Source organism: Clarias gariepinus, chromosome 27, assembly GCF_024256425.1.
Source record: "Clarias gariepinus isolate MV-2021 ecotype Netherlands chromosome 27, CGAR_prim_01v2, whole genome shotgun sequence".
NCBI lineage: Eukaryota > Metazoa > Chordata > Actinopteri > Siluriformes > Clariidae > Clarias > Clarias gariepinus.
The window spans coordinates 21,936,082-21,958,738 of NC_071126.1; the positions used below are offsets into that span (position 1 = coordinate 21,936,082).

Consider the following 22,657-nt stretch of genomic DNA (forward strand, 5'->3'; position numbering starts at 1 on the left):
GTCTTTTCATAACCCATTCATTTACGATGACCAGGAACACCATGCGTGTATAAAAATTCCGTACACACAAATGTTTATAAAAATATTTTACATTTATTTTATGTGTTTAAATGCCATGTGTGAACAAAGTCACTGAACCTCACGAAAAATTAATTAAATTTACTGCACTTTTTTAGAAAGGGACTGTAGGAAACTCTAGTCTGGAAGTAGCTCAGTGGTTTGGACTACAGTTCAGAAGATCCCAGGTTCAAACCCCACAACCACCAAGTTGCCACTGTTGGGCCCTTGAGCAAGGCCCTTAACCCCCAACTGCTCAGATGTGTAATGAGATAAAAATGTAAGTCACTCCAGAGGACAGAGGGGGTCTGGATCACTCCACGTGCTACTCCTGAGGTTTTGGTTCTCTTGACCTGATTGAACCACCCTGATGCCTTATTTCTGGTTGAAGTTCTCATCATCTAAACATCTCTTACAGTTGGTGAGGATGGCCCCATGAGGACACCGGAAATTTGATGGAACCACATGGAAACCATAAACATCCTGTGATGTTGGAGAACCGCAGAACTGCAAATGATACAAACAGCCTTAACTCAAATTACTCAACAGATGATAACTGCAACACAACATAGTTTTAAATTAAAACTCTAATGAATTCAGAAATGACTGACTGAATGCTGATATTCAGAAGTTTCTCATAAACTCAGAAGTTCCTGAATTTCTTTGCATTTGTGACATAGTATACAGTTCTAGATAAGGAGTTATTTATAATCTGCTGACACCCAGATGAGGATGAGTTCTCTTCTCAGTCCGCTTCCTCTCAAGATTTCTTCTTCATATAGTATCAGGGAGTAATACATGTTGAAATGGAGTGATTACAGAACTACTGGTAAAAGCAGCCCAAAGTTACAGTAAGAAACACCAATCAGTAATAACATTAAAACAACAACGATCAAATATTATTGAGGAATGAATGTTTTTTAGAAATGTTATTTGCACTTTGCTGAATGAAATGCTCTTCTATACATATTCAAGTACATCACTGTCTGAAAAGGGAAAAGATAAATAAATCACAGGTATTCTGCAGGTTCACACTGATGTCATTGTATTTTTAAATCTATTGTAAACACCAGATTATATATCAAATCATATAGAGAGAACATTTTAACCCCTTTATAGTGATATGATTTAGTTAAATCTAACAGACTATCAGTATTTCTTCCATTTTATTAAAATTTGTATTTTAATTTGTAAACAATCAGCATCGTTGGAAAAATAATGAAGACAAGAACTCCAACTCTAGAAACAGAGAGCCAGAACAGCACACGCATCTGATCAGTAGAGCTGGAACCTGTATGGAAAACATATTTTTAATAAATATCAAAAGCTGAAACACTTTAAAGAAAATTTACTTTTTTTTAACTCTTTCCATCCAAACTATTTACATCACCTGTATTAGGAGGTGTGATGTCGTGTGTTCCAGGTGTAGGACAGGGTTTCATCTCTTTACCTTTACAAATTTAAAATCATTAATTAACAGAAGAAGTTTTAATTCATTTATATTTCTGTTATACAAATTGCAGTGATTGACAGTAACAAAGTAAATATAAATCTGTTACTGTACTTAAGTAATGTTTAAGTATCTCTATTTCACTTAAGTAATTTCATTTTGGTGGACTTTTTACTTTAACTCCATTTCAAAGTAAAATATCAAACTTTATATTCGACTACTTTATGGCATCTGACGTTCCTCCTTACTCACTGGAATGGAAAAAAATATGTGGAAAATAGTGTAAATTGAAAAAAAATATATATATTTATTTATTTTTAAATTTTTATTCTTGGAAAATGAATAAGTCTTGGCTTACGAGTACCGAGTATCATGTATCACACATGCGCTTCTTGTTTTGACGCCGAGTGTCACGTGATCACAACTGAGCCAACGGTTTTTCTCTATCTTGCACTGTGGAATTGTGGGTAATCGTCTCCCCTGCTGGGTCTTGGTGCTCGTCTCTTACTCTTATAATCAACATCCGTGCACGTGTGTACTGTTTACTATAACACTGTGACCATGTGAGTGTGTGTGTAAAACATATTATATTTTGTGTCTGTATGTGTGTGTGTGTAAAGTGCGCGTGTAAAGCAAAAGAAAGTCTCCTCTAGCCTCCACGCACACACCTTTCTCAAATAAGAGAGGAAGAAGGGTTACAGTGTAAGATGAAAAGAGGGGGGTCTGATTCTTCCTCTCCTCTTACTTTAGCTTCACACACACACACACACATACACACACACACACATACAAACACATATAAACACAGTGCCTGTGCGCACAAATGGAAACACTTATCTGTCAGGATTTATTTTAACTTTTTTTTAAAGATAAAGTGTAGGTTAATTTGTATTATTTTAACCTAATATTTTGTACTAATTTATTATTTATTTTTTTGGCTGTGGAACAAAGAATTTGAGTTCCGATTATTTCTAATGGGAAAATTTGATTTGATTTACGAGTGTTTTGAAATACGAGCTGCTTCTGGAACAAAATATGCTCGTAATCCAAGGTTCCACGGGGTGTATATATATATATATATATATATATATATATATATATATATATATATATATATACACTGTGTGTGTGTGTGTGTACACAGTGGAATTACTGCTTCAAAATGGTAAATAAAGATAAAGAAGCAAGAGACAATTTGTTGAAAACTGCATTTAACTCAAACAGGCTGTTCATCAGCTGATCAAAAGTTTAATTCTTTAGTTCCAAAAATATCCACAACAGAACTAAACGTGTCCAAAAAGACTTCTGAAGACATTTTTGTTTTTAAAGCCCTTCTATTGCAGATGCTGTCTTATAGTTTTTGGGCTGCAGTCAGCATCAGTTAGGGCTTTAATTTGGGTCGAGGATCAGCCTGGGTCATCACGGACAGCCCCTCGGATCCTCCGGCACGGTGCAAGTGACACTTTTTATGGGTCGACCACTTGATTGTTTTTGGCCCATAACTCTCAGGATCTTTTAAGAAATTTAAATGACCGTCTTACTGCGTCCAACCTCTGCATCAGTGGTGTGTTGCGAGAGCTCTTGCTTGTGCAGCTCAGCAATCCTGCCACGTTCAAAAACGGAAAAGTCTTTTTGCTTTTGCCATCAGGAGATCATGACAGTGTGACTGTCTAAAGGACAAGGACATTAAAGACATAATTTTGTAAAGATTTTAACTTTTAAAGGCTATGGTCTTAAACATTTGATCAACTGATGAACAGCCTGTTTGAGTTTAAATGATGCAGTTTTTAATAAATTGTCTCCTTTCTATAGTAGTACTATAGTAGTACTCTCTATAGTATTGTCTAGACTATTTTTGCCTCTTGCTCTTGTTTCTTCTTTTGGCATTTTGAAGAAGTTCTTACAACCTGGTTACGATCCACCAGTGCGAAGTGTGAATACGTGTAATATTTTCCCTGGTCTTAAGATTTTGTTCAGGAGTGTATATATACGTATATAAAGTGTAAATTAAAGCCCAGTAAACAGGATAATTAGACTCGTTTGCTTTGACCTGTTGGTTTCACCTATTAGACGTATCTAACTAGCGAACACAGAACATTACTGTGACGAGATCAGTGTAACAGCCTACAATACTGAATTCTTACAAGAATTTTCTATTAAATCTGAGCAACTCGTAGCAGTGACCCCATTGTTTGTGCTAATGTTTATCTAATGTTAGCTTGCAGCAGCAAAATCTTTCATTGTGTTTGTGTTTTAAATTAATTTATTTTTATGTTGTGTAATTCACCAGATAGTTTTAGTAGATTAGTAGTTAGTTAAGTAACTAATAACTCTTGAGCAGTGAAGCGTCTCTACACCACAACCCAATACAACAACAGCAGCGCAGACTGGAGCTAATAATCACTAATGAAGTTTTATCCATTTCCATTAGCGAGCTGTTTCACCTCAGTGTGTAGTGTTTAAAACTCATCAGCTGGTCTGAACGCTCTCTGGTGAAATGATAAATATTCTACTTTAACCAACTGAGATTCAGCTTCCACTGGCTGTGATCATAACCTCTGCTAAACTATCAAACACTCCAGTGTCTCAGTCCATCTATTACACACCAAACACACTGATTTATATTCATCAAAGAGAACAAGAGAATAAACACACAGATAATAATATAACATTAGAGATATAATTACTCACGATAAACGTTTAATATGTAAAAAAAAAATAAAAGCGAGTACTTGTACTTAAGCATTTAGGGATTTGTGTAGATCGTCCACCCCTGACAAAGTGAAAGAAAATTGATTAAAATCCTGTTATTACCTTCTCCATCTCTGCTGTTTGAACCCTGGTGTGTAACAGAGTGTGTGTTCTTGTTAAGTGTTCCAGGTGTAGGACAGGGTTTCATCTCTTCACCTTTACAAATAAATTGGAAAAGCAGCAAATAAACAGAAATGATACTAAATATGAATAATGTGAAATATTCAACATTTAATGCACATGTACACATAATTCTGGTTAAAGTGTTGATCTGGAATTAGCAGGTTATCAGAGTAAAACTGTTTACCTTCAAACTGCAGACGTGTTCCAGATGTGAACTTTACTGTACTTCCCTCCACATATCCACAGAAATATTCTCCTCCATCATCTTCTCTTGTTTTATTAATGTTAAGATCAAACTTTTGGTCCTTTACAGTAACAGTGAAGCGGCTATCTTTAAATCCCTCGAAAAATGTGTAGCCAGGAGTGCCACCGTACTCTCTGGCAAAAACCTGAGGCACTTTTCCAAAACTCTGTCTGTACCAAGCAAAACTCTTTTTGTTTTTGTCCCCGCTAAAGTTGCACTCCATAGTTACAGCTTCTCCAGGCTTTGTTTTCACTTGAAACTCCTTGATGTCAGAAGTGTTTCCTGTAAAATCAAAAAAGTGTTTAATATTTCATTTTAATGAATTAGTAAAACATGTAAAATGACTATTTTACATTAAAGTTTAAAATGTTCCTCACCAGTTGTGCAGAGACAAAGCAGAGAGTAAAGAGCCACAAAGAGTGTGATCATCGTTCCTGTTTAGACAAAGTGATAGTGAGGTAATGAACTTGTGTGTTCAGTAGAAAACCAGGTCCAGACTCACGCCTGATTGGATGTTTTGAAGCTGTGGACTGATTTGATTGGTCCATTAGCTGTAATGAGATGTGAAGCTCACAGTGAATTCTTGTCTATTCTGATGCTGTGATGAGTCACATGACTTTACAGATATGATCTACTGGAGCTCTATCAGTCCTGTGTGCTGGAACCTCTCTGATAGAAGAAGTTTAATGAAGTGCTTTTAGGTCAGCAGATCTAACAACCCCAAAGAGGAATAATGTGGAATCCTGCTGTGTGTGTGTGTGTGTGTGTGTGTATGAAAACTTGAGTGAATGTATATATGGGGTTTTACAAAAACCATATGACACATGAGTGAAAGCTCATCTGTAGTATTTAAGATATAAACATTAGAAAGCTGTACACACAAACACACACAATATTTTTAACACAATAAGCTTGGCTATTAAATTTAATAATTATTAATTTGTTCTTCAAATCTATCAAAGCCACGTGTTTAATCTGTTAATTAACTTTCTCACAACAAAAATTTACTTCCTTTAAGTTATTTGTTCAGCGTTATTTCATGACATTAACAGAATTTGACATATAAATTTGACTCAACAGTTAAGTACTTACCATCACCATCTTGAACTCTTTCTCTGCTAAGCCCCAAACACGGGAGGCTATGATTCTGATACCTTTCTACTCTGGCCAACATTGACCTTTTTTTCTGGGATTGGACCCATCAGCTGCCTAGTCGTCCCCATGGGTATAAGTGAGCTGTTTTTTGGGGTCACATGACCGTCTCTCCAGTTTGTGTGTATAGTTGGTGCTCAATGTTATTCACTTCACCTGTCAGTGCTCATAATGTTATGGCAATGTGTTTATAAAAGCACGTCATTTTGTTTTCAATATCACTGTTAGCAACATTATAAAGAACAGTTATGGAGGGAGGAGACTTTGGGGAAAAATAAATAAATCTTAACTAAACTACCACTAGAGCAGGAAATTCAAATTAAATCTGACTTCAGGCAAATGGAAGATCTAGAGCTGCGTATGGAGAGGAAGAAAGGTGGGATTCTGATGTCCACACTGAGTGGCTAACTGCTAGCGCTAAACTTCAGCTGTTGTTTTGTTGTTGTTTTCTCAAATATTAAACTATATTTCACTGCACATGTTAGTTTACTGTAGTGGTTGTTTCACTCTGGTTGTTTACACACTTAACCTGCATTTGGTCTGGTTTTAAATTTTTTAAAAGTGTGGAAAATATTTGTGTTTGTTAAGGTCATATAACAGCTGTTTTTTTATTTGCATGAGAGTGGACTCACGTGTTCAGGCCCAGTGTGAAAACGCTCTTAACACATGTGTAGAAGTGTTACTGACTGCAGCAGCGCTCTCTCACATCATGCAGTTGTTTCAGTTCAACAGAAATAACATTGTGGTTTCTGAGTTTCTGAGACTGAGTGTTTAATCAGCAGCTCACACTGACTTATTCTGGGTCACTTCAACAGTCTGAATGTCTTTATGTTAGAAACTCTGGGATTTTGCTGATCTGGCAACTCTGTGTTATATTAAACTTTCAATTCAATTCAATTTTATTTGTATAGAGCTTTTAGCAATTGTCATTGCCGCAAAGCAGCTTTACACAATCAAAAGAATTATTTAAGTTTGTATGAAATGTGAATTTGTATGAATCAAAATGGTCAGTTTGTCCCTGACATTAAACGTCATGTGATGTACTGTAGGGAAAGGTTTGTACTGTACTTTCTCCCACATGATGATGGAATGTTTGAATGAAGTCATGAGGAACATTTACATAAATCTGAAGTGTCTGAATGACAGAAAGACTTTACATATTGATGACACTCAAAATTTTACGGAGCCACATTTAATAGATACACCTGTTCAACTGCTCAATGACCCACAAATCTACTCAGCCAATCACATGGAAGCAACTTAGTGCAGTTAAACCGAGCACCAGAATGAATAAGAGAGTGAGTTTGAACGTCGCATGCTTGTTGCTTTCAGATGGGCTGGACTGAGAATTTCCAAAACTGCTGATCTATGTGAAGGTTTTACAGATACAGAGAATGATCTGAAAAAGAGACAATGTCCTGTGAGCAGCAGTCCTCTGGTCAAACATGCCTTGTTGATGCCAGAGGTGAGTGAATAAACTTCTACAAGATTTACTTGTACAAGGCACCAGTAACTTAAATAACGTTGCAACCAAGTTATGCTGAAGAAGGTGCTCTAAATACACAAGACATTTCTATTTGAAGCAGCTGGGCTACAGGAGCAGAAGACCAGACTGGGTGCTGCTCCTGTCAGCTAAGAACAGGACACAAGATATCTGCTATACTAACCTACAGTACATCAAGTGATGTATAATGTATAATACATCAGATCAATTAACAGACACTTTGGTGATTGCTTTTGCTCTGGAGTCCAAGAAAACAACTCATCCCTACATTCATACTGGGGGCTTCCAAATAATGTCCCACAAGCCCAACATTTAAAGCATCACTTCCTAGAGTGTCATGACCAGTAGACCCACTATACACACCTACATCCTGTGTCACTAGTCATTATTTTGTGTGACTATTTGTTAATGTGACTGCATGCAGATCATCTCGGGTTACTTTGCTGTAACCCTGTTCCCTGAAAAGGTGGAAACGAGATGCTGCGTGAAAATGCTATGGGAATATCTTTTCATGTTGCCGGTTGTGAAGCATGTGTGTACTAAACACGCCAAATTTTGGCTTATATATCCTCGGTCAGGTGACGTCATCTGATTAGACGCACCTGCAGGTTATAAATAGGAGTCAGCTGGCAACATTCCTTAGATTGATTTGTCTGAACGAACGTCCAGTCACATGGGCAGTGCGGCATTGGGACGCAGCATCTCATTCCCGCCTTTTCAGGGAACAGGGTTACAGCAAAGTAACCCGAGACGTTCCCTTTCAAAGGCTACACTCGATGCTGCGTTTAAACGCTATGGGAACAAGAGTACCAACGTCGCTGAACTGCGAGTGTCTGGACCCCGCATTGTTTAGTGTGTGTGCGCACAAGGCCAAGAGGTCTCATAACTATGTCTGGGAAGCTGACTCGAGGACTCGTGAGCCCGGAGTGACAGGAACATCCAGACTATAAAATCTAACAAATGTGTGCAGAGAGGACCAGTCCACCGCGTATCACACTTGTTGCAGGGGAATACCTCTTGCTAGTGCAATAGATAAAGCAATCCCCCTGGTTGAATGAGCCCACGCGCCTTATAGGAGAGAGCAATAGCATCTCTCACCCAATGTGACAAGGTCTGTGTAGTGGCGGCCACCCCCAGTTGCGGCCTCCATAACATATAAAGAGCTGCTCTGATTTACGCCACTGGCTGGTGAGGTAGACGTAAATCCGAAGAGCACGTACTGGACACAATAGATGAAGCTGTAAAAGGCGGAAGACAGAAGGCTTTAAGAACAACAGGGTGCATGTTTGAAAATGGAACTTTCGGAAGATAGTTCGGGTGAGGCAGAATGGCCTTGACTTGCCCAGGGGCAAAGTCCAGGCAGGATGGGGAGCCTGACAAGGCACGCAGATCTCCAATCCTCTTGAGAGAGGAAATGGCCATAAAAAAAAACCATCTTAAGAGTCAGAAGTCTGTTAGGCGCTGACTCTAGCGGTTTGAAAGGAGTGTCAATTAGACCTTCGAGCACGATAGATAAATCCCATGAAGAGGTCGTGGCTCTAGTGGGTGGCCTCAACCGTTTAGCGCCACGAAACGGGCAACTAAAGGGTGTTTTCCCACAGTAACATCCTCGATTGGAATGTGGCAGGCTGAAATAGCGGCCACGTACGTCCTGAGGGTACTAGGGTCCAAGCCCGAGGACAACTTATCTTGCAGGAACTTCAGCACTGAAAAAATTTGGCAGTGGACTGGGTCTACCAGCTTCGTCATGCACCAACTTTCGAAAACATTCCATTTGAGGGCATAAGCTTTCCTAGTGGAGGGAGCTCTAGCGGCTAGAATAATGCCAATAACGCTGGCTGGGAGACCAGCTTGACTTAGTTGGTCCCGTTCAGGGGACCAAAATAATGAAATATGATGAAATACTGTCCCCTGCGACTGAGACAGAAGATCCCACCTCACTGGAATCATCCAAGGTGTGCCATCAAGGAGAAATATTAGATCCAAGAACCATACTCTGGCCGGCCAACGGGGCGGAAGTGTAAGAGGTGCAAACCATGTTGACAGACCCTCGCCAGGACTCCCGGGAGCAGAGGTATTGGAGGAAACGCATAAAGGCATAAATTGGGCCACGTATGTTCCATCGCGTCCAGATCCAGGGGAGCTGGATGAGTCAGAGAGTAGTAGAGGGGACATTGTGCTGTCTCATTGGAGGCAAAGAGGTCCAACTCTGCTGTAAAGAATCTTTCCCAGATTTGGCTGACTACGTCGGGGTGGAGTTTCCATTCCCCGTGTGTCACAGCTTGTCTGGACAGTAAATCTGCTCCCACATTTATGTGCCCTGGAATGTAAATCGCCTTGAGGGACAGGAACTTGTCCTGTGCCCAGAGCAGAACCTGATGTGCTAGCTCGTTCAAGTGGCGCGAGGGCAGTCCGCACTGGCGATTTATATAGGAGACTACCGATGTGTTGTCCACCCGCACTAAAACATGGTAGTCTCTCAGCTGCTGGAGGAAGTGCTGTAAGGCCAAGAATAAAGCCATCATTTCGGGGCAATTGATGTGCCATGCGAGAAGATGACCTCTCCAGCGCCCTGGAGCTGGACAGCCATCCAAGACCGCGCCCCAGCCGGTAAGTTAAGCGTCTGTCATTAGCATTTTTGCGACGACAAGACGGACCTAGAGTGGGACCCAAGGTGAAAAACCCGGGTCTGAACCACATAGAAAGGGTACGACGTCCTTTGAGTGTAACCTTTATTTGCCTTCGGGGATTGGCCCTTGTATGAAATCCCCTGGCTTTTAGCCACAACTAAAAAGCTCTCATGTGCAGAAGGCCCAAAGGTATCACCGTGGATGCAGCTGCCATGAAGCCTAAACATTTTTTAAAGTAATATACAGTCACTTCCTGGTCTAGTCTGATTTCCTTGAGGGTGGTTCTGACACGAGCGGGTGACAATTGTGCCCGCATAGTGATTAAATCCCATCTGACACCCAAGTATGTTGTCCTCTGAGCCGGAGCGAGAACGCTTTTGGTAGTGTTAAGTCTCAAACCCAGTGAATGGAGATGAGCTAGGACGAGGTCGCGATGTCGGAGCGCTAGCTGCTGAGACTGGGCCAGGATTAGCCAGTCGTCTATGTAATTGAGAATACAGATGCCCTGGAGTCGCAAGGGAGCCAGGACAGCATCCATACATTTTGTATATGTGTGGGGTGACAGAGCTAGACTGAATGGAAGGACCCGATACTGGTAAGCTTCTTCCCCGAAAGCGAACCTCAGGAACTTCCTGTGTTGTGGCAAAACTTTTATGTGAAAGTATGCGTCCTTTAAATCTATCGTCACAAACCAATCTTTTGGTTGGATTTGTGAGACAATCATATTGATGGTTAACATTTTTTTATCTGTACTTTTTGAGTTAGCGGTTCAACCCACGAAGATCCAAAATCGGACGCAGCCCCCCGCCTTTCTTGGGGACGAGAAAATAATGACTGTAATAGCCTGACTCCCTGTCTGGAGGAGGAACCTGTTCTATGGCTCCGTTCTCCAGCAACACCTGGAGTTCGGAGTCCAACAGATGCTCTCTTTCCGGTATCACGGAAGTGTAGACCACGCCGTTGAAACGTGGAGGGCGATGAGCAAACTGAATCCTGTAGCCTTTCTTTACAGTCTTAAGCACCCAGGGAGATATGCCTGGCAGTAGCTTCCACGCTGCCAGTTTCTCCGAAAGGGGTACAAGTTTTAGTTAGCGGGGGGGGGGGGGGGAGGGTGTTAGTGGTTCAGCATCCTGGAATATAGCAGGATATAACCGAGCCACTAATATCTCAGGAGGTCGGTGTCGTCTGAAACACCAGAGGCAGCGGAAACTGAACACCGACCCCCCACAGTCCCCACAGTCCTGGGCGAGTAGGCTTTCAAGACTTAGTCTTTGAAAAGAAGACAGTGCGGCGATCTGATCTTTTGGATGCAGCCTGTGAGGGGCGACGAGCCGTACCCCAGTCCTTACGGGGGGGGGCCCGGCTGCTGATGCTCTCCTTCTGTGCCTCTCGCCTGGCGAGAATCAGATCTGGTCGAGGCTGGGTGGCCGAAGGCCTCGACTCTTGAGCGCGGCGTGGGAGAAATTTCCACACCCAATAGGCCGGAAGTTGAGACAGGGGCATCAAGGAGGAATGTTCGATTCTTGTCCTTGATGCCTGTCAGATTCAACCACAGGTGTCTTTCAGCAGTCACCAAGGAGGCCATGGAATGGCCGATTGCACGGGCTGTCTGTTTAGTCCCACGCAGGGATAAATCAGTAGCCCGGCGTAATTCATTGAATGCTTTATGATTCAGTGTGCCGCTCGTGCTCAAATCTTTCAGCAGATCAGCCTGATATGCCTGCAAAACCGCCATGTGTGCAAGGAAGCGCCGGCCTGACCTGCTGCTTGGAACGCTTTCCCTACCAGGGTAGAAGTTCTACACGGCTTGGAGGGAAGTGTTGGTTTCTTTAATGAGGATGATGTTCCAGGAGAGAGATAGCCCGCAAGCATCTCTTCTATCTGGGGCATCACTACATAACCTCGTGCTTTTGCATTAACAATGTTTGAATAAAACGAAGTCAATGGTACAAAAATACGGGAAGAAAAAGGATTCCTCCAAGAACGAGATAACTCGTTGTGGAGGTCATAAAAAAATGGGAGAGAGCGGCGTTGATGCTCCATCTCCTGGTCACCCGACAGAAATCTGTCATCTAAATTAGATTGTTTTGGGTGAGCCTGCTCCTGTGGCCAGTCAATATGCAGTCGTTCGGCTGCGCGCGTTATGACTCCAAGCAATTCCTCGTATTCTCGATCATCTTTAGACGATTGTTCTGAGGTAGAAACTTTCATTTCCACAGAAGCAGGAGAACGAGTCTCTTCAACACACCCGCGAGAAGCACCGGAGTGCGCTTGTGAAGTGGAAGGAGAGACTTCGGGATCGGGGAGAAGGCGAGAGAAAGGAGGGACTCCGTCTCTCGTGCCTCGGCCAGATCTGCTTGTGATCAGCGCGGCTCGTGGTTCCCTAAAGAACACCAAGCACGCGCGAAGCAGCTTCATGGGGAGAAGATCACAGTGCTCACACTCTCATTAAGCCCTTCGAGAAACATTCGAAGCAGAATGTATGCATATCACCCTCCGAAAGGAAATTTTCGCAAGGAGGGGGACATCTAACTCTAAACATATTATCTGGTGAGTTTTATTAGCTTTAATTCTGCTTGTTTTATATATTTGTTATGCTTTGCTGACACACACACACGCACAATGCGGTAAAGAAAAAGATCTGAGGAATGTTGCTGGCCCACTCCTATTTATAACCTGCAGGTGCATCTAATCAGATGACGTCACCTGACCGAGGCTATATAAGCCAAAATTTTGCGTGTTTGGTACACACATGCTTCACAACCGGCAACATGAAAAGATATTCCCATAGCATGTAGCCTTTGAAAGGGAACAGAGTTGTGTTGAGATTAAAACTGATCTGTAAATGTTACCAGGTCTGATCTAATCAGATTACAGAGTGACTTTTACAGAGAAAATACCAGGTTGATCATTTATAAAGCCAACACAAGAAACATTGCTATTATATCTTTATTGATGAGGTTTTGTGTGTGTGTGTGTGTGTGTGTGTGTGTGTGTGTGTGTGTGTGTGTGTGTGTGTGTGTGTGTGTGTGAAAGGAGTTTAAGTTTCAGTCTTGTGAAATGAGTGTGTTGTAGTGACCAGACTCTCTCTCTCTCTCTCTCTCTCTCTCTCTCACACACACACACACACACACACACACACACACACACACACACATATAAACTCGTATACTTATTAAATACTGAAATGTGTGTATTGTGTGAAATGAGAAACATGGAGTTTAAACTGAGAGTCGAGTCTAAAGGTAATAAATGCTCCTTATATTTCACTTTAGCAGATACTTAAAGATAGACACTTTCTTCACACTGCTACTTCCTGTTTCTCATTAACAGGAAGTTCTGCAGTCCTCCCCTCCTCCCCCCACACTGGTACTTTAAGTTCAAGGTTCCACCATATTGAGACTGTGTCTGTTCCGCCGAGATAAACACAAACACACTTCTAGAGGTTGATGTCTGGACTTTGAAGTCAATAATAAAATTAGATTCATATAGTTTCTTATAATTATTATTTTAATGATAAAATGTGTCATAAAGCAGATTTACAGAAATAAATAAAGTTCATTAAGTTTATCTCTAATGAGAAGATGAGAGGCGATGGTGGTGGGGAAAAGCTCCCTGAGATGATCTGAGGAAGAAACTTTGAGAGGAAGCAGACTGAGAAGAGAACTCATCCTCATCTGGGTGTCAGCAGATTATAAATAACATCTCATCTAGAACTGTACATTATAATGTTAAGTGCAGTTGTGTTAACAGGAACTTACGAGTTTCTGAGGAACTTAAGAACATCAGCATTCAGTCAGTCATTTCTGAATTCATTAGAGTCTTAAACTCTGTGGTGTTGCAGTTATCATGAGTTAAAGTAGTTTGTATGATTTGCAGTCCTGAGGTTCTCACAGCCATGTTTATGGTTTCTATCTGCTTCCATCTCCAGTAATGTCATGGATCAGGCTGGTCCAGAGAGCAGAAGGGTCCAAATCACTGGTGTCTCAGGAGTATCATGATGGGATGTTTATCAGAGTCATCAGAGCTGCTGATTAAACATTTTGTTGCAGAAACTCAGAAACCACAAAAATGTTATTTCTGTTCAACTGAAACAACTGCATGATGTGAGAGAGCGCTGCTGCAGTCAGTAACACTTAACTGTTAAGAGCGTTCTCACACTGGGCCTGAACACGCGAGTGATGACCTTAACAAACAAATATTTTCCACACTTTTAATTAAAGCTTAAACATAAGAGATACATATGAATAAAAGAAATATGTTAGGAAATAGAATTAACTAGTAAAATATACTGTACAATGTAAAATAAAATAAACTGTACCAATAAGAACAAGTGTCAATATAATAATATAATATAGAAATATAAAAAGAAGAAAATAGAAATTTGTCCAAATCAGAAATGTAGAAATGACTGAGGTGTGCAAATATGCATAAAGTGACTTGTTATTAAAGTGATTTGTGCAGTGGTCCATAAATGAAAATATAAATATATAGTGCAAAAGTGTGCATGAATGTGTCCATAGTGGCCATGAATACCCAGTCAGTGTTTGATGTAACAAGATCATGTTGGTCCTGTCAGTCCTGTATTGTTATTTTTCTGTATTGTATTGTGACACACTCAGTGTGGACATCAGAATCCCACCTTTCTTCCTCTCCATACGCAGCTCTAGATCTTTCATTTGCCTGAAGTCAGATTTAATTTGAATTTCCTGCTCTAGTGGTAGTTTAGTTAAGATTTATTTATTTTTCCCCAAAGTCTCCTCCCTCCATAACTGTTCTTTATGATGTTGCTAACAGTGATATTGAAAACAAAATGATGTGCTTTTATAAATACATGGCCATAACATTATGAGCACTGACAGGTGAAGTGAATAACATTGAGCACCAACTATACACACAAACTGGAGAGACGGTCATGTGACCCCAAAGGACAGCTCACTTATACCCATGGGGACGACTAGCCAGCTGATGGGTCCAATCCCAGAAAAACGGTCAATGTTGGCCAGAGTAGAAAGGTATCAGAACACCCAGTGCATCACAGCCTCCTGTGTTTGGGGCTTAGCAGAGAAAGAGTTCAAGATGGTGATTCGGCCTTTAAATACACACACACACACACACACACACACACACACACACACACACACACACACACACACACACACTTCCTCTTTGGGGTTGTTAGATCTGCTGACCTAAAAGCACTTCATTAAACTTCTTCTATCAGAGAGGTTCCAGCACACAGGACTGATAGAGCTCCAGTAGATCATATCTGTAAAGTCATGTGACTCATCACAGCATCAGAATAGACAAGAATTCACTGTGAGCTTCACATCTCATTACAGCTAATGGACCAATCAAATCAGTCCACAGCTTCAAAACATCCAATCAGGCGTGAGTCTGGACCTGGTTTTCTACTGAACACACAAGTTCATTACCTCACTATCACTTTGTCTAAACAGGAACGATGATCACACTCTTTGTGGCTCTTTACTCTCTGCTTTGTCTCTGCACAACTGGTGAGGAACATTTTAAACTTTTATTTAAATAGTCATTTTACATGTTTAACTAATTCATTAAAATGAAATATTAAACACTTTTTTGATTTTACAGGAAACCCGACTGACATCAAGGAGTTTCAAGTGAAAACAAAGCCTGGAGAAGCTGTAACTATGGAGTGCAACTTTAGCGGGGACAAAAACAAAAAGAGTTTTGCTTGGTACAGACAGAGTTTTGGAAAAGTGCCTCAGGTTTTTGCCAGAGAGTACGGTGGCACTCCTGGCTACACATTTTTCGAGGGATTTAAAGATAGCCGCTTCACTGTTACTGTAAAGGACCAAAAGTTTGATCTCAACATTAATGAAACAAGAGAAGATGATGGAGGAGAATATTTCTGTGGATATGTGGAGGGAAGTACAGTAAAGTTCACATCTGGAACACGTCTGCAGTTTGAAGGTAAACAGTTTTACTCTGATAACCTGCTAATTCCAGATCAACACTTTAACCAGAATTATGTGTACATGTGCATTAAATGTTGAATATTTCACATTATTCATATTTAGTGTGATTTCTGTTTATTTGCTGCTTTTCCAATTTATTTGTAAAGGTGAAGAGATGAAACCCTGTCCTACACCTGGAACACTTAACAAGAACACACACTCTGTTACACACCAGGGTTCAAACAGCAGTGACGAAAAAGGTTTTAATTAAATAAACTCTCTTTAATTTTGTCAGTGGTGGACGATGTACACAAATCCTGTACTTAGATATTTAAGGTATTTTTTTCTCCAGAAAAGTAGAAGTCCTCTATTTAAATATTTAAGTACAAGTGGACTTTTCCCTGATCTTCTCATTGAGACGGCTCTTATGCCACTCTGGACACATCTCTTAATATAACATTTAACAATTAATTAATATTTACCCGAGTCTTAGTGTTAAAGCTGAATGTTAACATTTTTATCCTATGAGATTGGTTGATTAGTTTTAAACACTACACACTAAGGTAGTACAGCTCGCTAGCTAATGGAAATGGATAAGACTTGGATAACTGATTATTAGCTCCAGCCTGTGTTACTGTATTGGGTTGTGGTGTAGTGATGTTTTACTGTGTAAGAGTTACCAATTACTTAACTGACTGGCGAGTCACAACATAATCATAGTAATGATGGATTAAGACACAGACACAAAGAAATATTTCACTGTAGTGAGCTAATGTGGCGAGGCGCTGTGTGCACAGATCAAATCTCACTATAAATACCCAAACCGTTAAGGAAAATATGTAAATGCTGATTATTCCACACCTTTACAATAAGGGGAACTAAATACTTAATGGAAATCAGACACACAAGTTTGTTACCACAGAGGCAGAGACATGGAATCAGTATACAAACTGTTTATTAAAGTTATAATAACCAAATAAAATATAGTGTTGATAAGCGAAACAACCACAGCTCGATACACCACTGATTACTAAGGCAGCATAGGCTAGCTTTCTCTCTCTCTCTCACACACACAAACACAAACTACCAGATCAGGGACCTAAAAAACACACCACAAAATGAAAGACCACAAAAGACATAATAAATAGACTAAGCAATTATCAATAATACACAATACTCATCATCACTGAGAAGGAACCATTAACACTCGACACATAAATACAATATGTAGCAAAAAATGTTAAACAGGCCGAGCAAACAACAAAAACAATAATCGAAGAAACCAAACAATAAACAAACAAAACATGTCAGTTATATTAAGCATAAATTCCACCACCTGGTTAATAAAACTTAACCTACCAGGAGATAATGACAGCCTGCACACCACCGCCAAGCCGGGAACAAGATGCTGTTCCAACTACAATAAGTAAATGTGTTTAGCTGAAAAGTTCACTGCAACATTAGCAAAACAGCTTAAAACATACCTGCTAAACAGAGACCCACACACACCAAGGGCGGAGCTAGCAATGACACGTCCCAGGTAGCCAGACTGCAGTCTTTATATAACAGACACTAAGCTGTGACAGGTTGTCATTCTAAACCATGAGTGGGAACTTATCCACTCGACCACACTAACATTAGATTACTCAGTAAAGAAAATGATCACCATCACAAAAATAAGCTTCTGTCTATGTGTTGGCTTGGAAAGACTCTTTCTTCTTGAATTTTTCTAATAAGCCCATGAGTGTTGAAGTGGTGAGTTAGAGTCAGGACGTCCTTTGTTCATGTTCCCAGGAGCTCAGTATTGTAGGCTGTTACACTGATCTCATCACAATAATGTTCTGTGTTTGCTGGTTAGACACGTCTAATAGGTGAAACCAACAAGCCAAAGCAAATCAGATCATAACAATACAGCACATTGTATCCTAATTGGTCTGCTTACTGTACTTCAATTTACACATGTTTTTCCCACTCATAAGTATGAAGGAAGGACATGTAACATAATGTAGTGAAGTAGAAAGTCTACTATTTTACTTTTTAAATGTAGTGGCGTTAAAGTAAAAAGTCCCCCAAAATGAAAATGTTAACTAACAAACAGATACTTATAAAAAAATATACAGTGGAACTTTGGATTGGGAGTAACTTGGCTCGCAAGTGTTTTGCAAAATGTAAAATAAAATTTAACTTGAAAAGCTAATGAGGTCTTGCAATGTGAGTAGTACTTACACACTTTTAAAAATTAAAGTCACAATTAAAACACTCACATATCGTCATCTATACCACTTTATTCTGTATTCTGCAGGTTATTTTTACTTTAATTAATTAATAAATGTGTATATGAATATTTTTGGGTTGTGGAACGAATCATCAGAGTTTCCATTATTCCTTATGGGGGAAATGTGATATACACTTTGATATATGAGTGCTTTGGATTACAATCACATTTCAGAACGAATAACGCTTGCAATCTAAGGTTTAACTGTAGTTAAGTACAGTAATAGGTTTATATTTACTCTGTTACTGTCCACCACTGCACTTTGTATAACAGAATTTTCTATAAATTAATCCTTCTTCTGTGAATAAATCATTTTAATTTCCAAAGGTAAAGAGATGAAACCCTGTTCTACACCTGGAACACCTAACAACACACCTTCTGCTACAGATGGTGAAAAAGGTAAGAGTTTTAATAAAATAAACTTGCTTTTTGATTTATTTTTAAGATATAGCTAAAACATTTTCTGTGTAATCCAATATTTAAATAAGCGTTATTTATTTATTTATTATTATTCTAGGAGAGATGAATAAGATTTTTGCCTTAATAGCCACCAATATAATATCTGTTATTGTAATTGTGGCTCTGGTTGGAATTTTACTTAAAAATCAAAGAAAAGGTTTGTTTTCTTTTTATTATTATTATTATTATTATTATTATTATTATTGTATAAAGTTGTCACTAAAATGTGAATCCTTTCTGAATTTTAACCTTACTTGTGTGTATTATTGTTCAGGTTCTTCATCAAACAACCATCAAACTCCCACCAATCAGGTAATCCAGTCTTCTATTAACTGTGATTCTGTTCTGTTAAATAAATACACATCTGACCTACAATCCACAATGTATAAAGAATTTTAATATAAAAATATACATTTTATTGTTATTTTTACAATTTTAATCCGCTCTGGTTTATAAACGTCTCTTGTTCTTTATCAGGCTGATGATGAAGATGTCTTGAACTATGCAGCTGTGAGTTTTGCTAAGAAACCTTCATCCTCCAGAACATCCAGAGACACGAGCCATCAAGACGTTTATGCAGAAGTTAAAATAAAATAGATAAAGAAAAATCAAGTCAGAACTAAAAAACAATATGAATGTAATCATCCCAGTTTGTACACAGATGTGTTATTCAGACAAAAACATTTTTATTACTGAAACGTTCATTATTATTTCCAAACTGTTTTCTTGTATTAATTTGCTCTACCTGATAGATCTTTATTGTTTGCTTGTTTTATTTCTTTTTCAACTTTTTGATTACTCAACGTCCTACACCCTGTTTTTTTCCCTAAAAGTCTAACATTTGGATATTTTTTAGTATTTGTTTTTAAAACAGTGAAGATGGTTTTTATATTCAATTAATAAATATGTTAATAAATTTTGTTACATCCTGATCACTAATCCAGGGGCGTAACATCCTTGTGGTCCCCGGACACTGTGGCCAGTGATGCGTTGAGAGGAAGCAGACTCAGAATAGAGGTCATCATCATCTGGGTGTCAACAGATATAAATAAGTGTGATTATAAATAACTTCTCATCTAGACCTGTACTATACTATAATGTGCAGTTGTGTTAACAGGAAATTATGAGCTGATGAAGAGTTTATGAATATCAGCATTCAGTCAGTCATTTCTGAATTCAAGATGTAAGAATCAGTGGTGCTTTATTGACATGACAGATATTTACATCTGTATAGCCAAAGCTCAGGGATGAGTCAGAAGAATAACAGGAATGTAAAGATCAAAATAGTAGCAGCTAAAAGTCATAAAAAACTGATAAATATAGACGTATGACGTCTTTACAGAGCAGAAGTAGCAGAAACATCTCACCATTAACTGGTCAAAGGAGATTAATGCATTTTTTGGACGCCTTCAGCATTCCTTTACAATGTAGAAAGAAATAAAAATCAGGAACCATCATGGAGTTAGAAAGTGACCACAAACTTTTGAACAGTAGTGTATATGAAAGGTGAGAAGGGGGATTACAGGAACTGAGCGCGCTGGTGTATATACTGTACAACGCCAGTAGCCTATATATTTGTTTGTTGCATTTCTGGTAGAGTATGTCTGCAGTTTTATCGATAAATCTGCTCATATCTGCAATCATGTTTATCAGCCTTTTGATCAACGGCACTCATTTATTGTTTACTATATATTTAAATCATCATAAAAGATATATTGTAAAACAAAATCAAGTTTACTTCAGAATTGGAAACAATATTGTTTTAGGCTAACTTTATTAATAATTATACACTTTTGTATTCTTTGTTGTTTTTGCACATATGCACGTGCACCTTTAAATTAAATCCAATTTAATCAGACTGGTTGGATTTTGATACCATTCTTTTTATTAACTATAGGGTCAGTTGTGTTATGCTTCTCTGGAAAATAAAAACCTGGTAGATTGTCTTGAAAGTCTTGGGCAGTGGCGGACTGGAGCACCATGAAACATTCATTGAAATGCAAGTCTTATGCACACAAAAAATAAACTACACAGCAAAAATATGTTACATTATATCATAACTTAAATAAATCGGCTCATATTGGGGCGTGCTGTCGTTTTGAAAAAGCCAGCATTTATCTAGGGAGTAGCCTATATTTGTGTTTTTCTGGCCGAGAACGCTGCCTTTTGTAAAGTGAAAGTCGTAGCTGCGGGTTTCCGCACGGCGAAGAACAGCTTTATTTCAGTCATAAATTAAGAATCACATTCCAGCTATTATTCCCAGCTGTGGTTAAATAATGGATTAAATTATTATTAAATGCTGGACACAAACAGCAAAAAACATGATGATGATTATTATAAAAAGCCCGAACATGTTGACACATTTTTACGTTTTAAATAAGATATGTTGGCATATTCACAGATCAGGACATTCGCATAGTTAAGACTATCAGATAGCCTACTATCAGGAAATTAAATTAATTTCAACACAACTTAAACCGAAGCATTGCCATGTCTTTCACTGTTTTGTCCCTGTTAAAACATTACAAAAACTACAGTGGTGTAAAAAACTATTTGCCCCCTTGCTGATTTCTTATTCTTTTGCATGTTTGTCACACAAAATGTTTCTGATCATCAAACACATTTAACTATTAGTCAAAGATAACACAAGTAAACACAAAATGCAGTTTTTAAATGATGGTTTTTATTATTTAGGGAGAAAAAAAATCCAAACCTACATGGCCCTGTGTGAAAAAGTAATTTTTTCTTTGCATATTTGCACACCATTATATTTCTATTTGTACAGTATATTTCTATTTTCAGTTTCTATTTTTAGTTCTATTTTTCCTAGTTAAATTTTTTTTTTAATTTAAATTATCAATCGAATTTCTTTTATTCATATTTATTACTTATTATAAACTTTAATTCTCTTTTTAAGGTCACTGGCGGTCGTGTAAGCATTTCACTACATTTCGTACTGTGTATGACTGTGTATGTGACAAATAAAATTTGAATTTGAAGTCCTTCCATGCGCCATCTGGTGGATATTCAGTGAAGCACAACACATTTATTTAAATTCCCAAATGTTGCTTGTGGGATTTTGCGCAGAATTGCGGCGTTTTGCAAAAAAAAAAAAAACGTACATTCTTAATGTCCACATCTGTACATACATTGTGTAAGCACATAGCTAACTATACAGAAGATCTATGATAATAAATAGGACATTATATGGCAGTACAATAGCACTGATGAGCTCCAATAAGTTGCATACAACAATATATTAATCATCTGTAACATTATCCATACCATGAGCAGCTCAGAATTAGCTCAGGGCTAATTAGCACTAGGCAACAGTTAATAGTCTGCTTTTAGCTACTTCAGTAAGCTAGCGCTTAGCATAGTGATATTAGCTTTCTTAGAAATTTATATTTGGACAAGCATTGAACTGAAGCAATGAAGCTAATTGTTTACATCAGATGTGTGTGTGTGTGTGTGTTGGGGTGGGGGGGGAGGCGTCAAGTGAGCGCTGCATGCTATGACAAATATTATTATTTGCACTTTGATAAAAATCTGGTTGCTTATATATATATATATATATATATACTCAGCAAAAAAAGAAACGCCCCTTTTTCAGGACTGTGTATTTCAACAATAATTTTAAAAATCCAAATAACTTTACAGATCTTCATTGTAAAGGGATTAAACAATGTTTTCCATGCATGTTCAATTAACCATAATCAATTAATTAACATGCACCTGTGGAATGGTCGTTAAGACCTTAACAGCTTACAGAAAGTAGGCATTTAAGGTCACAGTTCTAAAAACGCAGGACACTAAAGAGACTTGTCTACCGACTGTGAAAAACACCCAAAGAAAGATGCCCAGGGTCCCTGCTCATCTGCGTGAACGTGCATTAGGCATGCTGCAGGGAGGCATGAGGACCGCTGATGTGGCTAGGGCGATAAATCGCCACGTCCGCACCGTGAGACGCCTAAGACGGCGCTACAGGGAGACAGGAAGGACGGCTGATCATCCTCGCGGTGGAAGACCACGTGTAACAACACCCGCACAGGATGGGTACATCCGAATATCACACC

General features: G+C 38.9%; 2 protein-coding genes and 1 gene segment (V, D, J or C); 2 read left to right on the forward strand and 1 right to left on the reverse strand.

Annotated features, from left to right (window-relative positions):
• LOC128514853 (uncharacterized) overlaps window positions 1-22,657 on the forward strand; it is a 143,982-nt gene that overhangs the window by 51,478 nt on the left and 69,847 nt on the right. The gene's annotated exons all lie outside the window — the stretch shown is intronic.
• Window positions 764-5,054, reverse strand: LOC128514869 (immunoglobulin kappa chain variable 12-41-like). The segment is given in 4 exon segments: window positions 764-1,348; window positions 4,322-4,414; window positions 4,566-4,907; window positions 5,003-5,054. Coding segments are annotated over 4 exon segments (609 nt in total).
• Window positions 15,195-19,396, forward strand: LOC128514848 (uncharacterized). The gene is made up of 6 exons (XM_053488742.1): window positions 15,195-15,427; window positions 15,522-15,863; window positions 16,015-16,107; window positions 18,640-18,738; window positions 18,856-18,893; window positions 19,059-19,396. Exons 1-6 carry the CDS (start codon window positions 15,376-15,378, stop codon window positions 19,176-19,178), a joined length of 744 nt encoding a protein of 247 aa, XP_053344717.1. The 5' UTR covers window positions 15,195-15,375; the 3' UTR covers window positions 19,179-19,396.

Coding starts and splice junctions, on each gene's coding strand:
- LOC128514848 (XM_053488742.1), top strand. CDS start 15,376: ATGATCACACTCTTTGTGGCTCTTTACTCTCTGCTTTGTCTCTGCACA. Junction 15,864..16,014: donor AACACGTCTGCAGTTTGAAG/GTAAACAGTTTT, acceptor TTATTTGTAAAG/GTGAAGAGATGAAACCCTGT. Junction 18,894..19,058: donor ATCAAACTCCCACCAATCAG/GTAATCCAGTCT, acceptor GTTCTTTATCAG/GCTGATGATGAAGATGTCTT.